Raw genomic sequence first — 16411 nt, forward strand, 5'->3', positions numbered from 1 at the left:
ACACAGTGAGCCACAAAACCTGGGTGAGCGTGACACGCACTTCCACCAGTCACATGACCCCCTAGCCATGCCTACCCAGCCGGTCATTAGGGCAGAGAACTAGTTGTTAAAAAACACCGGGAACCACAAAATCCTTTTGACATATCTCTCTCTCCCCTCCCTTCCTCTTTCCCCACACTCTCTCCCCCTCTCTCTGTATCTCTCTATGTCTCTCTCTCCCCCACCACCTCTCTGTCTCTGCCTTGGCCGCTTCTCCATCCCCTGCCATCACCCTTACCTTCTCATGCCAGGCGAGGAGTGACTGGGAGGGGAGGGCGAGGGGCAGGGCCAGCCAGTGGTGGGATCACCTGACGGGGCGCCTCAGCAGAGGGCCCAAAGAGTCGTATGCGGCTCCAGAGCCGCAGGTTGCTAACCCCTGCCCTAAATATTTTAAAAACTTCAGATATTTTATGACTAGTATAAAACCATATGCATTTTCTTTGCATTTCTGAATTATATTTCTGAATTATATAAAGCTCAGAATTAAAAGACTTAACTGAAAATGTGTAAGTATGCCATTGCTTTATTTCCTTACACCAGGAACATTGCTCAATCTATTAATAGTGGGTAGTTCTAATTTCTCCAGACTTGCTTGCTGACATTTTGTTATTGACTGTTCTTATGAAATCAGAGTAGGTGGCTACCTTTTAAGGTAGCATGTAAATACTTTATTTGGAGTTAAACTGTGTCCTAGTGAAATTTGTAGATCATACAAAGTATTCATAGTAGTAAAAAAATCCAATATGCTCTTGAAGAATTGCCAAAAGATCTGGTTATAAACAATTGTCAACCAAATTGAAAATATTCAGTTTAAATAAACGTAAAGTTATGCATGTTGGACAAAAAACATGTAACTTCAATATATACAGTAACCAGGAAAAACGGTCTTGAGGTTATAATGGATATCTGAAATTGTGAAAAATGTGAATTCTGTACTAGAAAATATTAGGAAAGGGATAGAAAACTGCCAACACTTGTAATGGTCTGTACAAGGGAACTAGAAAACTGTACTGTCAGGAAGCTGTATTTGAAAAAAAAATAAAGTGGGGAACAGGACAGCCGAAAGATCATGGTTTTTGAACAACTTTCTGATAAGAAAGGCTGAAATGTTTGGGATGCATTAGCACAGAATAAAGAGAACGGGGGGGGCAGGAGAATAATTGCAATACATAAAATCATGAATGGCAAGGAGAAAGGATCTTTCTCTCTGGGCTAGGGTTCATTCAATGAAATTGATCAGAAGGAAATTTATCACAAATAAAATAACGTGCTTTATGCAACACCATTTGCCTGTAAAACATGTCACAAAAGTCGCCTTGTGGTCAGATGGGCAGCAAACAAATTTAATAAATAAGTTGTGCTGTTACTAACTTGGAAGTATTTAAAAGGGGGTTGGATAAATTTATAGAAAACTGATCTATTGTTGGCTATTAATTTTGAGATTCAATGGGAGCGAGCTGAGAACCTCCAATTACCAGTTGCAATAGCAGGAGGAGAGTGGTATGTCTTGACCTCCTACTTGTGACTACCACAAAGGTAGGTCCCTGGTCTTTGTGAGGAGCAAATGCTGGACTAAAATAGGACTTAGTAAGATCTGGTGTGGTTAATTTTATTTATAGAGGTTATTAACCAAACATGTTTGTTGCTGTCAAACTAGAAAAGGCGGTTCAGGAAGAAGTCTACTAGTTATAAAATATGGACATTAATAAAATCAAAAATAAAATAGAGTGGGGCTACGTCAAGCAAGACAGGCAAGTATACCATATTAGGGACCTCAAATCTAATGCACAAGTAGGTAGGTGTGTAGGATGTAAAGTTTGAGCTGTCACTGAAATCTGATTTGCTTTGATCAGTGTTTCTCAACCTTAGCAATTTTAGAACACATGTTAAAAGTCACTGGGAAAGTCTGTTAAAGGGACAGTCAAGAACAGGAAGGTTTCCCTTCTTAGTCAACGTCAAAAGAAGTGCTTTTTGGCTCTTTTTGCCTTTTTTTTCTGCCACAGGAGAAAATCCTCCTGCCATTTCAGGAGTCTGGAATTGGTGATCCAGGAAATAAATAAGTGCAAATAGCCGAAGCTAGAGGCAAATTAGAATGTTGACTTATTTTTTGGGGTGGGGTGGGGTGGGGTGGGGTGGGGAGAAAATTATCTGAGTTGCGCTTTTATTACCTGTTCTATTTTGTTCTACCTACATATTTCGTCCTTCTCTGTCCCTGGCTGGAGGAACCACCAATGAGTAAAAGGCAGCAGATTTCAATTATTTCATTCCTTCTCTTTTTGGTTTCACCTCCTGTATAGTTCTTTTCCTTTATATTGGTAATGATCCTTGCATTGATTATCCAATCAGCCCCTCATTCTCAAAGGTGTTATATCCAGCACACAGATTCCCAACTCTTACTGTTCATTTAGCTACAGAAGAGAAGGGGGGGGGGGTTGCTATTTTCCTTCTCCTAAGTAAATCAGCACAGAAAAGGCATTCTTTGAAAGAAAGTGGATGGAGTTTGCCTAGGAGTTGTGAGAACATCCAGGAATGTTGTGCTTAGAGATCTAGAGATCTTTCTGAGACAAGGGGACAAAATCCATAAATTCTTGTGCTTACATTTGCAAATAGGCCCCATTCTGCAATAATTGTTTGTTCTATATTGGTCTTTAATTGAAATAAGCTTTGACTGACTAATAATTAGCAGTAGAAAAGATAAAAACAAGACTACACTGACTTTTCCCTTTCCATTAATGAGTTATGGTCAAAATGCACCCTATTTTAGCACTATTTAACAGTATTCTAGAGTGCATGAGATAGTTTAACTGATGATTTTTCCTCATAAGTTTCCCCATTTTTCCTCAGATATATTGCTTTAACTGTACTAGCAACTTCCCATAAGATAAATTCACCATCTACTGTATTTTTCTTACACCAATTAATCCAAGCTACCCACTTTGGGAGAATGTAAATGTTACACTCAATGAAACCAATAAGAACAGCAAAAATAAAACTCACTTCTACATGGTTAGCTACCATCTATTGAATATGACCTTATGAAAGCTTTATTTTGCATTATGACCAATTTTCTTAAAGACAGAAACAAGCAGTCAGTTTGAAATACCATCACAGAACGTATCTTTTTTTTATATAGATAACATTTAAAAAGTCTCTTGAAAGATTTTCCCCACTCATAGAAAAATAGTTTGTATATCCAGAAAAAAATACAGTAACAAAGTGATTTATGCTTACATCATGGCAAACATTTATGTACAATAGACTAAAGCCAGAATTTCTTCTTTGGATTTGCACAAGTTCATAACTGTAGTTTGTGACTGACCTGATTGTTTGCTGCAAACTCATTGTTTTAGTGGAAACAAGCCCAATTTTCTTTAGAGTTGGTCCTCTGCTCCATTTGTCAATATACAAGAGCCATAAGTTAAAGCAAGTTACAGAAGACTTGAAAAAGATACAAGAAGGGCCATCTTGATAAAAAAAAAAAGATTGTGAAACGGATCACCAGTACAGATGTCAACACTATATGGCAGAAGTAGAGATATGACCTCAGTTATCAATCTGAATGGCCTTGTAGCTCTTTTAGATGTTTAGCCTTCCCATAATACTTCACATGAGTTTCCACATAACTTAATATCTTAGTTATTAAATACCGGACATCAGGATCACTCTGGTCGTTTTCTTTGATATTATATAAGTGCTGTAGTCCATTCTCTTCTATTAACATTGCACAGTATTTGACAGCTAAGGAGAAATACAACTGTTAATTAACATCTTCAACATAAACATGACAATGTTAAAATATGTGAGGGTATGTCGAAAACATAATCAACTTTTGTTTACAATATCACTAAAACTGCAAATCATGCTTGATTTACAATTCCAGTCAAGATTCAGATATAAGGCAAAGACACTTCAGTGATTTGGAAATATCTGTCAGGCTCACATACATCTTTCTCCCATTGTTCGTAAGAACTCTAATTTTTCATTTGTATGTAGGCTGCCCAACTTCAAAATCATTCTGGGCAGCTTCATAAAGTTCAAAGAAAGAACATTCTATTAAAAAAAAAAAACTCCTCAATCTCCAAGGTGGTGGGCATATTATATTTATATATCAACTCCTCAGTTAAAAGGAACCCTCCAAAAACCTCCTGATCCGAGTTTAGATCTCCAGATAATGCCATTCTAAAAGGTAAATGCAGTGACAGAGGAGATTCACTTCCTAGGTGACACAGCTTAATTGATAGCATTTTAAGGAAGCTGAGCCTGTTGGAGTGCAGAGAATGATGGAAGACTATGGGAGAGGCAATTCCACAAATAACCACCCCTAAACCATGTAGGTTTATAGGTGATAATCAACATCTTGAATTGCAACCAGAAGCTGACTGGCAACCAGTACAACTCAGGTAGCAGGACTGTTAAATTTGTAATTATGAATTGATGCAATAGTTCCCACCTTCAGTTTGAAAAGTTAAATAAACATCAATCTTTTAAAAAATGAAAGTTTTAAGGCTTATTGAAGGATACCTACGGGTTTTGCAGCAGACATGCAGAATAGCCCACGCAGCCCAGATCTGTACTCCAGGTAATGTAAAGCAGTCAAGCAGTGGGTAAAATGGCTTGAGGGACCTGAGAATTAAAGAATATTTTGCAAATTTATCAGTCATAAAAAATAAACATAAGCATTTGTTATTAATTGCGGCCGCACGGGTGGCGCTCCCATGTGACTCCCCTCCTGTGCGAGCTGCACTGCCTCCCGGTGGTCTTCAAGGTTTTGGTTACCACCTTTAGAGCGCTCCATGGCTTAGGACCGGGGTATCTACAAGACAGCCTTCTGCCACCAGTAGCCTCTCACCGACCAGTACGATCCCATAGAGAGGGACTTCTCAGGGTGCCGTTGGCCAAACAGTGTCGACTGGCGGCCCCCAGGGGGAGAACCTTCTCTGTGGGGGCACCTGCCATCTGGAACGAGCTCCCCCCAGAGATACAGAGGATTTTGGATCTGTGTGTTTTCCACCGTGCCCTCAAAACATTCCTATTCCAGCAGGCTGGCCTGGCCTAATCTCTTTTTTAAATTGCTTTTTTAAATTTTAAATTTGTCTTATAAATTGGGGTGTTTTAAATTTGTTTTCTCGGTCAAAGGATTTAATGTATTTTAAATGGTTTTTAACGTTTGTATTATATGTATTTTATTTTCTGGCTGTTCACCACCCTGAGTCCTTTGGGAGTAGGGCGGTATATAAATTTAATAATAATAATAAATAATAAATAATAAATAATAAATAAATAAATAAATAAATAATAATAATAATAATAATAATAATAATAATAATAATAATAAAAAAAAATTGATTTTGTGCTATCAGGTACTTGTATCCTGGTAAGTTCTTAAATCATGAAATCAATGAAGCCACAATACAACAACCTTTTGCATTTCTAAGATATCTTATGATTATCTATTAGTGCAATATGTTGATGGTGGCAGCCTGGGTTTCTACGATCCTGAATTAGTACAGTTAATGGCAGGACTTGCACAAATGCTTAACCCATGAAATCAGCCATATGAAGAATATAGCTTCCACGGTGGGGAAGGCCATTTTCGCCCTCCCCAGACTCCTAGAAAGGCTCTGGAGCCTGAGGAGAGAGAAAAACGGGCCTACCAGGCCATCACATGGTCTGCATGGGGGTGGATCACACGTGCATGCATGGGGGTGGGGTGCATAGAATTATGGGTGTGGGCACACACACACGCAACTTCCCGCTGTGCTCCCTCCGCTGGTATATGATGACAAAAAGGTTAGCCATCACTGGTATATAAGTATTGCACTGCTACCCAAATTAGTAGGAGATAATACTAATCTGAGTTTACCAATCAACCAGCTTCTAAGAGGAAATCTTGGTTAGTATTAAAGTTGTCACTTTAAGCAGAGGAAGAGGAAGCATTTGTAACTAAGGTGTTAAGGGCACTCAAATTTGCAGGATTATTTCTAATGAGTTGAACATGAGCAATAATCTCCAGCACTTTGACTGCACTTGGATTGATAGGTGTACACAAATGTGACCTTTAATTTAGTCTGGTAAAACTCTAGAATCTATGATGCTCATAAGCTTCAGATAAATAAATACACCTGTGAATTAAAGCTTTCTGTTTTACATCTTGTTCTCAATGTATTTGATTTTCATTTTTTTCATTGTGCTTAATTAACGGAATATTTTTAAAATCATGTGCGGTGGGAAGCTTGCATATGCCAGGAAAGGAATCTACTGGCACATGAGCAGATAGCATGCAGGGATGCAAGCAGTAAGTACAGAATTATTGTTCAAGTTTTATTTTAACATTATACCTATAAGCTGGCAGTGCTACCATCTTGCATTCTGGTGTTGGCCACTTCAAAAGGGTTGAATGCTGTAACAGAGAATACAAGTTTAAATACTTCAGGCAACCTTGAATGCTTTTCAAGAGAGTTACAGTACTGAATTTACTATACCAGCTTTTCAATAAGAGATCTTCTCAGTTTTTGACTCAATGTCCAAGCTTCTTCACCTCTAGATATTAAATTGGCCATAATCCCAGCTGCAAAATAGCTGACTTCTATCTCAGCACTGTTCAGAAGTTCACTGACATGATCCACAAAGTCCTTCTGCATTAGCCTGGGATGCAGCTCTCTCACCTCCGCCACGTTGTTCTTATTAGGATAGGAAAAAAACACACTTTTGAAAACAAGACTTTGAAATCAAATGCAAGCATTTGATAATTTACCTATATAGGTAGTAGTCCATGTTTAGTGATCCCCAACTCAGTCATTAACGAAGTGGCCACTAAGCAAAACCCTGACTGTGCTTATGATCTTACTTCAGCTTTCATTTATTTTATAGACCTGCAAAGGTCATAAATGTGAGGATTGGTTGCAAAGTCATTTTTTCATCACTGCCACAACAGGTTGCTGTATGAGGCAGTCGCTACATGCGACTACTTGCATTTTATGTTGGTGATGGTGGTGGGTTAAAGGTGAAATAGATTTTGCAGAAGCTTAATACATCTATTCTACTCTTATTTTAGCATATTTTGCTCCTAAAACTTGCATTGCTCAAAACTGCCATGTTTTGGCTGGCTCATTTCAGGAAGGTTTGAGGACTGCAAGTTATATGGGTGGCTGTACTGAATTAAAGTAAAGCTTTATGAACTTTGGAGGACAAATGAAAGAAAACCTTATGGAAACTTTTGTGGGGAGGGATTCTTTATTTCAATTGGTATTCATACTTTTTGTCGTGGCTGGAGCAGAGAAGGCAAGGAAGAATACTCATAAAAAGATCTATTTTCACCTTAAAAAATAAGTCATGCTCATTTTATGGAATTATTTTTGTATGCCGCACCTGATTTTGATCTTACCAGGAGGCCAAGAGCTTTGCGTTGTATAGATGAATCAGAAGAAAAAATCTGTAAAGAAAAAAATAACTAAATGTATGTCGTGTTCTATCTATCATCTTACGTAGTGTACTATCAGAGCTGCCTTCTTTACCTCTAAAACTTGCAAGAAAAGATCCAGTCCTTTGTGGTCCATAAAGTGTGAACATATAGTTGGAGCTTCATCTGTGAGATTCCAAAGCGCACGAAGTGTAAAATGGAAAGTCGCATCTAATTCAGTCTGATTTGTTTTTTGTTCAACTATTTCAAGCAGTTTCTATAAAGGAAAAAGATAGCACTACAAATATTGTACAATATAAAAATATGGAAAGTACAAATCCCTTGTCCTCTTAACTATTATTCAGGGGAGACAGAGAGGACTCACCCCAACAACAATGTAGAATTCTGCAGAAAGTTGTGCTGCTTGCTCATCTGAAAGCTAAAAACAAAGCAGACTTTTAAAGTAATACCCTGGAGAGCTAAGGAAAATACTGGATTAAAAGTAAAGCCACATACCTTAAGTCCCAGGATAGAGATTACATTAACTGCAATTCTTTGTATATGTTGATTCTCCTGATTACAAAGCCACTGAACAACAAATTTGGCAGCCACAAACCTACAATTTAAAAACATTTTGTGTTTTCATCACATCCAACAGTTTTTAAGCAACTATTTATCTACAAACAAAAATCTATTTTCTTTTATATTTAGAAGTGCAAAACTCTTTTGTTAGTTGTTTGAAGTGGGGTGCCTTACAAATCTAGTTAATAAAATTCTAAATAAATAAGATTAAAAACTACATTTTCTAAGAATTATGTACAACACAGGAATATGACATGCACAACACTTTGTTCTGGTAGGTATTGTATTTTAAATTGAGCTGAATTAGGTTCAAAATAGCCTGTATTTTTTTTCTCTTAAGAAGACATTTCTAAATATGTCTATCTAATATGCTCTGCCACGGTAAGAATTAACTTTAGAGGTTCAGTTCAAAGCAATTATCTAATCCCTGAATCAGATAGTTGATTTGGACTGAATCAGCAAATTGAATACTTGTAAATCAATCTAACAATTCCATAACCTTTTACACATTTTTTCCCCAGAACAAATTGAATTAATGATCCGGTACACACAAGTTTTACTATTTATAGATGCCAATAATTACAATGCATGCACACAAAATTTTAACCCCTGAACAACAGTTCCTCTATCAAAGCTATGCTAAGGGATTTTTAAAATTTTGTCCAAAATGAACAATTATAGAAAAGATACATCAATAATGCATTACTGGTACAGTATTTGTTTCAATCTGCCATCTATAGATTAATATGGGAGATCTGATTATAAATGCAACACTAGGCAAGTATAAATAGCTTTTCTAAATGGCACTCCACATGTGTCAGATTTTTAGCATTCCAATGATATATCTTCAGAGGGCCAAATTTTGGTAAGAGGTCACACAAAATTCCACAAAACAGTGTTTTAGTTTATTGGCATCACATCTAAATTGAATTTAAATTGAAATGGAATGAGCATTAGAACAGAAAATCTACTCAACATTGTCAGTCTTTTCATTAGGAAAAGAGGAGATTAGTAAACAATGAATATACATGCTTGAAAAAGCAGAGGTCTGAATTTTAATTTGGTGATGGGATGTACAGTATGTAAGAAGATAGCTTAATGTTAATGCATAAAAAGGAAAACCTCTTTCATCCAGATTAAGGCTTCACTTTCAGTTGACCATTTGTATTGTGAAACATTCAAACAGAATGTCACTCGCCTATTAAATGGAACATCTTGGAGGATCCGGACACTAGATAATGAAAGAAGGCAATTCTTCTGGAGCTGTGTGGAAAGAAGGGAAAAAAAGAGAGTTCAATTTTATGAAAATGTGATATTCAGAACTTGAATTATTAGTTGTTCATAAAATGGTCAACTAAGAAGTGTATGCTTTTAGTGCTTTGAATCTTAAAGGAATTAATGCTTTTGAATGGCATATCAAACAACTTTTACAACTGGGAGTGTGTAAATCCAGCTAGGGAGAAGCAATGGGTAGGCCACAGAATCCTATGCGGTATATGATAAATGAAAAGCACAAGCAAAAGCTTTGCATTTTTCTCCCAGAAAAGATCAATGTAAGTGAAAAAAATCCAATGTATGTCCATTGTCTCTGGCAATGAAACAGGACCTCTAAGGGGTCTGTTTTTCCACTCAGCAAAAAAATTCAAAATCAACTGCACCAAGTACATATTAGGAGTGATTTGTGCAAACTTGTGTGTGTGTTTGTACAGGATATCCTACTTTACATCCTTACCTGCCGTTGTTCAGGAAATGTTTCCATGGCTTTAAGGAGCAGCTGAATTACACTGGAGAGCAGACGAACAGGCACACCTGCTGCTAGGCCTTGCCTAGTTAAATTAAGGACACAGGCACTAGCAGTCAACTGTACTGCCAAATCCAAAGGGTGATTCTTCATTCCAATAATCACAAGCTCCGAGATGAAAAGAAACAGTAATGAGAACTTTAATATATTATATGGTTTGATAAGAAAAAAAAAATCAAAGAACACAAACCTATTTGTATCTTTAAATTTTAAATAATGATATTTATTGAATATAGTCAAACTTCAACAATTGGCAAGCAATTATTTCTTTCAAATTAAACTCCCTCACCTTTAAAATTTCAGGCTTTGTAATTTTCATAAAACAGGTTTGCAGAAAAAGATGGAAGAAGGCCTCCTTCACAAATACTGGCCTTTCGTTGTAGCGTTTCAGAGCTTCTAAAATCTGCATTTCATTTTCTCCTCCCGATACCTTTCAACATACGAAGATTTCATTCCTTTAGTGTAACTCTGATCAGAATAAATGTAGTAATTAGCATGAGTTGTGCAACAATAAAGCTGGAAGGCAAACACTCAATCCTAAGTAATACTTTTAAGCCAGCAGCCCCCCAACCTTTTGGGCACCAGGGACTGGTTCCATAGAGAGGTTTTTCTGTAGACTGTCGGGTGCGTGGTTTCACATTCTGGCTGCATCCCACAGATGGGGCTTTGTTTGTGTGGCCCAATTTCTGGCATGCCATGGCCCGGTGCCAGTCCACAGATCATGGGTTGGGGACCCCTGTTTTAAAGCACAAAATCACTTTTGACACTCTTCTCCATTCCCCTAGGCTGAAATAGTTAAGCTGTACTGAATTATGAGTTAATCAGCAAGGCTGACAAGGAACCGTCTTTAGACAAAAATTATCTAAAGGTTCTGAGATACACAATATATTACTTTCCCACCAAATCTATGGCTTACCGTACTTAGCTATTGCTTTTATTAAAAGTGAATCTGGGTCAGCCTGTTACATTTTGGAGGAACTTCAGGGATTTCCCAGCATTTGTATAATGACATAAAAATCAAACTTCGGGTTTTGTTAATATTAAATCAGATCTTTTTTCAGTTGAAGGGAGGAAAATAAGTTTTCAGCTAGCAACAGGTTTATCTGTTGGTTTGAGAACAACAGGCAAAAGTCATAAATCTTTTGTGTTAGTACAAGAAAGTTGTTAGCTATTTAGTTACAGTATTTTCTTTAAACATTTTTTAATAATATAACCATTTTTAAGAAAGAAACCTTAGTAGTATCAATGTTATTAGTTCTATGCTGCAAATAAATTAACTAGAGCTACGGTTAGGTTTTCAAATCATGCAATCTTCTGGTTTATCAATTATCACTGTAGTTGCAGTGCATTTCAGTGGTCCCAACCTTCAAGCTTCCCTGTCCTGAAAGGAACTCTGTGAATCCAGCTGCTGTACCTAACAAACCTATAAAGTGCATTCGCGGCCGCTGTCTGACAAACGCTTCTACGGCTTCATCAGTAATGGATTTGTTCCCTGAAATGTCCAATGATACAAGATTAGGCAGAATGTCTTTTTGCCTTAGCAAACAAAAGGCAATCTCGGATCCAGAATGCTGATCATCTGAGATATCAAGGTGAACCAGATACTTTAGTCCTCTTATGACATCTAAGAATTTTGTGGTAGGCATTTTCAAACATTTCAAATTGTACATAGTTAGAGATTTCAGATGATTCCGGCAGGCGAGAAGTGCATATATGTTTTTAACAGAAGTGTTGGATATGTTCAAGCTTTCTAATCTTGGCAGGGTAGCAACGTCTGCTAGATGTTCATCCCCGAACAATACATTTGTAATACTCAAAGAACGAAGACCGGGGAACTGACTAAAGTATCTTTCATACGAATTTGTAGGAAAAAGAGTTAATGAGTCCAAGACAAGGCACTGGAGATTGTTCTGGATCCATTTACTGCTTCTCAATCCACTCACAACATCTGCAATGGTAACAGTTTCATTCATTCCTGCAGCATCAAGTTGTACTAGTTTATGATGGCAGAAAGCCTTCTTGAAGGATTGGGCTGAGATTTTTGCTTTGCGGATACAAGCTTGCTTCAAACGAATTTGGTTGCCTTGGAAAATGCCCACAGTACCATCATTTAACAACTCTGGCAGTAAAGATAAAAAAAAAGATATACATCAGACCGAGCAAAGTTCTGAAATCAGTCCAACTGTTTCCTATTTGCATATTAATGATAAAAATTTACATAAATTAAAGTTAATTCCTGATAATGCATATGTGTCATTTCCTTGGCAGCACTACATAAGTAGTTGACTACTGCCTTCTTTCAGAATGTTTTTTGCAACTTCACAGGTTAGCCAACAGCACTGAAATTCCCAAGCAGTTGCCCATCCCAGCACTAACTACAAACATATTCAATTTCCAAAATCAGCCAAGGTGAGCTAAGAACTGCCATCTGGTAAAGCTCTATTAATAAATGATACTTGTATTTTCAAAGTAGTCCAAACTAACCTTAAGTAAATCCTCAAGTTATGATGAAAATTGAGACTGGATTGCCATTGTTAAGCAATGCATAACTATACGTGCTGCTGAATCATGGACTTTTCCTGAATCCTTAGAGCCCCGGAATGTGAAATAAACAGAATTACGAGTTCTAATTTATGAGCAATCCCATACTCAGAACCCCACTTTGTTAACATTCTGTCTCTTCTGGTCCAGAAATCTCTTACCTTGATAAGCCATTGTTTGCAGCAATCGATCAGCTACTTCTTGTGGAAGCCTTTGAGATTCTTTCAAGCATAGCGATCCATCTGGTCTTTCTGTACAGAATTTTGCCAGATCAGCAACCAAGACATTCAAGCAGATGTCAACTAGAGAATATGGAGAAGCGTCTGCCTGCCATACATAAAATACATCATGACATCAACCAGAAAATAATGTTCTGAGGATTGATTACACTGCTGAGTTGTGTTTATATTACCCTAAGGCAAGATCTCCAAATAGACATGATATAGAAATGAACTATCCAACTTCAGCAGGAGCATATACCTACAGGGGGTCTTCATTTAATGACCGCTCATTCAGCAATTGCTTAAAGTTATGATAGTGCTGAATGAGGACTTTGGAATTGTGGTTGTATCCAGTAACTTTTACTGCCAACTTCTGACAAGGACAATGGAAAGCTGGCAGGTCACAAAAGACAATCACATGACTGCAGAATGCTGTGACCCTGCCAATTTTGCCTAATGTTAACAGCAGTTGGGACTGCTGGAACTGCCATCATAAGTTGGTACAATCATGAGGCATCACACTGTATGACTGCATCACTTAGTGACAAAGTTTCCTGTCCCAATTTCCATTGGTAAGCAAGGACTACTTGTAGTCTGTTTGTCTTTATATCAGTGTATCTGATAGTCCTCTTGACTCAGTTTATTCGTCCATTTATTCATTATATTTATAAGCGGCTCACCTGTGGTTTGAAACTCAGATATTTCTGCTGAAAGAGCTTATATAAAATATTAGTAAAATCTCGAAGATTCTGTGAGTTTAAAAGGCCCCCAAGGTAGTGGAAATTTAATAAAATAAAATTAATGGTACCAAAATATAACCAAATCAGTATAGTATCAGGACTCAAATGCCACCTGGAAGTGGTGTGTTTTGAGCAACAAAAATATGTTAGTTCATTGCCTTTTAGCCACATGTTTCAGACAGAAGTTTTAAATTTTTAACAGAGGATTCAATTGAGTATCTTGTACAGTTCAATCCCCCATAGCATTAGTTTCACTTAATTTGTATTGCCAAAAGCTAAACTCTGAAAAATGCTCTTATCACTACTATAAACATTATTTATGTTTAAAGAAGATCCTCACTGAATCACGGTAGCAACATTTAAACCACTCAATCCTACCAAGACTCGAGTGGCTGTGGCTGTCTGAACTGCCCAGATCTGCAAATATTCCATCTTTGACCTTCCCTCTTCAAGCTTGCTATGCAACCTGGGGCTTTTCCTGGAGTCACAATCCTGCATAAAGGCCTTTGCCCATTTTGTGCCTCAGTTGCACCCTTTCCTATATCAAGAGGCCCTAGTCACCTTGTGACTTGACTACTGCAATAATATGTATGTGGGGCTGCCCTTAAAAATCACATGGCTTTGAAAACCCGGCTCTTCACCCAGGCTTTCAGCAAGGCAGAGGTTCTTCTTCCTCATGGTTGACATGGTTTATGTTTTATTGATTTTATGTACAGATAGTCCTTATCTTACAACAGTTCATTTTGTGACCGTTCAAAGTTACAACGGCACTGAAAAAAGGGACCTAGGACCATTTTCACAGTTACAACCTTTGCCGCATCTCCAATGGTCACGTGATCAAAATTCAGATGCTTGGCAACTGGTTCATATTTATGACTGTTGCTATGGCCGAAGATCAGGTGACCTTCTGACAAGCAAAGACAATGGGGAAGCCAAATTCACTTAACAACCGGTTTACTAACTTATCAATTGTAGTGATTCACTTAACAACTGTGGCAAGACAGTTCGCAAAATGGGGGGCAAAACTCACTTAACAAATGTCTCACTTAGCAACATAAATTTTGGGCTCGATTGTGGTTGTTAAGTCGAGGACTACCTGATATTTGTTTTACTACTGTGAGCCACCCAGTGTTGTTCAGTGATTACAGTGATACAAGTTGAATACATTGTTATTCATACAGTAGTAGTCATGTGCTATTGATACAGATCTTAACCCAAAAAGCAGGAAGAAAAAACAGAAGTTTCTTATGATCACTCCCTGGTAGCTTCTTTACCTTAAAACTAGAGACTAGGCTCATGCCCTACATTGCTACTGTTGGAAGAAATTTCCTGAGTTCGTTCCCAGCTGGGAAAAACCATGGACCCTGAAAAGAAATTAATTCCGAAGCAGCTTCCAGAAAGTGGGATTCTTTAATGAAGGAAGGCAAAAACAGCTCGAGTGTTCCTGGGTTGCAAGCAAAGTGGCCTGATAAATGTATGGATTTTTATACCCATCTTCCCTTTGAAATTGGTGTGATTTGATGAGATTTTGTATGTGCCTTTAGTTAAGGTCTGAATCCTGTCTTCCTGCCTTAATGGTTTAATCCTGTTCCTGGGGCTTTGTCCTTCCTATTCTGGGGTTTAATTGTGCCAGGAAAGAGGAAAAGGGGAGTTATTTTTAGCCTGATTCCCCTTAATGGCTCTATTTAAGTATTTCTATTGTCTGCTCTGTTAGCAGGGCTGCTCTGTTTCAGCTGGTGGGTCTTGGTTTTCTTCAAGGGGGAAGGGTCTTGAGTCTCTTGCACTGTTTTCTGAGGTTTCTGGTGCTGAGGTCCCTGGCACTGTCCTCCTGGGACACACTTCCCACACTACAGTGTCCTAAAACACTTCTTGGAAATTCAGGAAATTCTATCAAGAATTCTATAAAGAAAAAGTCAACCCTGTGTGTTAAAGATCCTCTGCCCGGCAAACTGATTGCCGGACATGTCCTGCCCTCAAGGAGGAGATGCTTTGGTCCTCGGAGCAGCTTCGCCTCTCTACAGCCGCCCTTAACAAGTAACAGAGTTGGAAGGGACCTTGGAGGTCATCTAGTCCAACCCCCTGCTCACGCAGACGACCTATACTAGGGATTCGAACCGCCGAACTGCCGACCTTTTTCTTGGCTTTTCCCTAAACGCGCTCTCTTCACATCCCGCCCCTCCACTCTCGCTTCTCGATCGGACGTTTTTTTTTAGAGCCGCCTCCCGCCTCTTCTCACCTGCACAGCCGGACAGTTTCCACAAAGGGGGAGCGGGGCTCGTTGGCGGATCTGCAGGAAGCGAACCATCGCAAACAGCCGGCATTCACTTCCCCCCACCTCCCCAAACCGGAAAGCGAGAGGAGGGGAGGAACCACAACCGGAAGCGGCCTGACTGAAAACAAGAACCACCTTTAGCCGCCAAAAGTAGGGCGAGGCCGCCTTATTTGGTCACCGATGGATGTCTCGCTGACCAGGGAAGCGGGGTCGAGTGTCGAGCGATGGATGAACGAAACTGGTTGTGCCAGAAAGCCGGAAAAGCTGCAGTTCTTTTCATCGAAGGGTGTGCGCTGTGTAAACAAACACGCGCTTTTTGTGTTTTATTGCTAAAATGGGTTTAGATAGGCTGAGAGGAAATAGGTATCTTTCTCGGTTCGAATTTCTTCGTGCGCTTTATATATAGGATAGATAGATAGATAGATAGATAGATAGATAGATAGATAGATAGATAGATAGATAGATGCAGGAAAGATTTTAATAAGTTTCTTTTTTTGCACGTGTCTGGATTCAGGAAATAAAAGTAGAGGCAGTCCTAGTTAAGACGTAGATGAGAGATTATGAGACATACCAAGGATGTGGGGTCTAGGATAGAACAAGAAGTCAAAACATTGCCGAATAAGGCAAGAAAATACGAACTGACGTGTCTATGTAAAAGTCTTCAAGAATTGAATTTGCACCTAATTGTAGTTAATCCAGATTACGAGGGGGGGGGTCACCAGGAAGTTCCAAGGTGTAAACTAGACTAGGAAATTGAAAAACATCCTGAGGGAGGTAATGTCAACATACTTCCATATTATTATCAAGTAAACTGAC

General features: G+C 38.4%; 1 protein-coding gene across 2 annotated transcripts; it reads right to left on the reverse strand.

The window, feature by feature from the left end:
- Window positions 1-3046: 3046 nt before the first annotated feature.
- LOC139315227 (protein zyg-11 homolog B-like) lies at window positions 3047-15652 on the reverse strand. 2 transcript variants are annotated; one of them, XM_070941330.1, is made up of 14 exons: window positions 15560-15652; window positions 12524-12685; window positions 11186-11940; window positions 10111-10251; window positions 9753-9929; window positions 9219-9283; window positions 7955-8054; window positions 7824-7877; window positions 7554-7715; window positions 7424-7471; window positions 6522-6719; window positions 6378-6439; window positions 4565-4662; window positions 3047-3777 (listed from the first exon to the last, which is right to left on the reverse strand). In XM_070941330.1, exons 1-14 carry the CDS (start codon window positions 15642-15644, stop codon window positions 3590-3592), a joined length of 2295 nt encoding a protein of 764 aa, XP_070797431.1. In that variant the 5' UTR covers window positions 15645-15652; the 3' UTR covers window positions 3047-3589. The 2 variants fall into 2 exon arrangements, with proteins under 2 accessions (XP_070797431.1, XP_070797432.1); XM_070941331.1 differs by having other exon boundaries at window positions 12524-12689.
- Between the last annotated feature and the right edge of the window lie 759 nt (window positions 15653-16411).

The sequence above is a fragment of the Pituophis catenifer genome, unplaced genomic scaffold (assembly GCF_029215685.1).
Source record: "Pituophis catenifer annectens isolate HBS135680 unplaced genomic scaffold, rPitCat1.0.hap2 SCAF_3, whole genome shotgun sequence".
In the NCBI taxonomy this organism is placed as follows: Eukaryota; Metazoa; Chordata; class Lepidosauria; order Squamata; family Colubridae; genus Pituophis; species Pituophis catenifer.

Bases quoted from the DNA above. Each gene is read 5' to 3' on its own strand.
- LOC139315227 (XM_070941330.1), bottom strand. From the start codon at position 15,644: ATGCCGGCTGTTTGCGATGGTTCGCTTCCTGCAGATCCGCCAACGAGC. The intron at 7,878-7,954 runs GTATGTGGCTTT...CTTTGTTTTTAG, and splicing joins TCTCTATCCTGGGACTTAAG to CTTTCAGATGAGCAAGCAGC. The intron at 6,440-6,521 runs GTATAGTAAATT...TCTCTGTTACAG, and splicing joins GATCTCTTATTGAAAAGCTG to CATTCAACCCTTTTGAAGTG.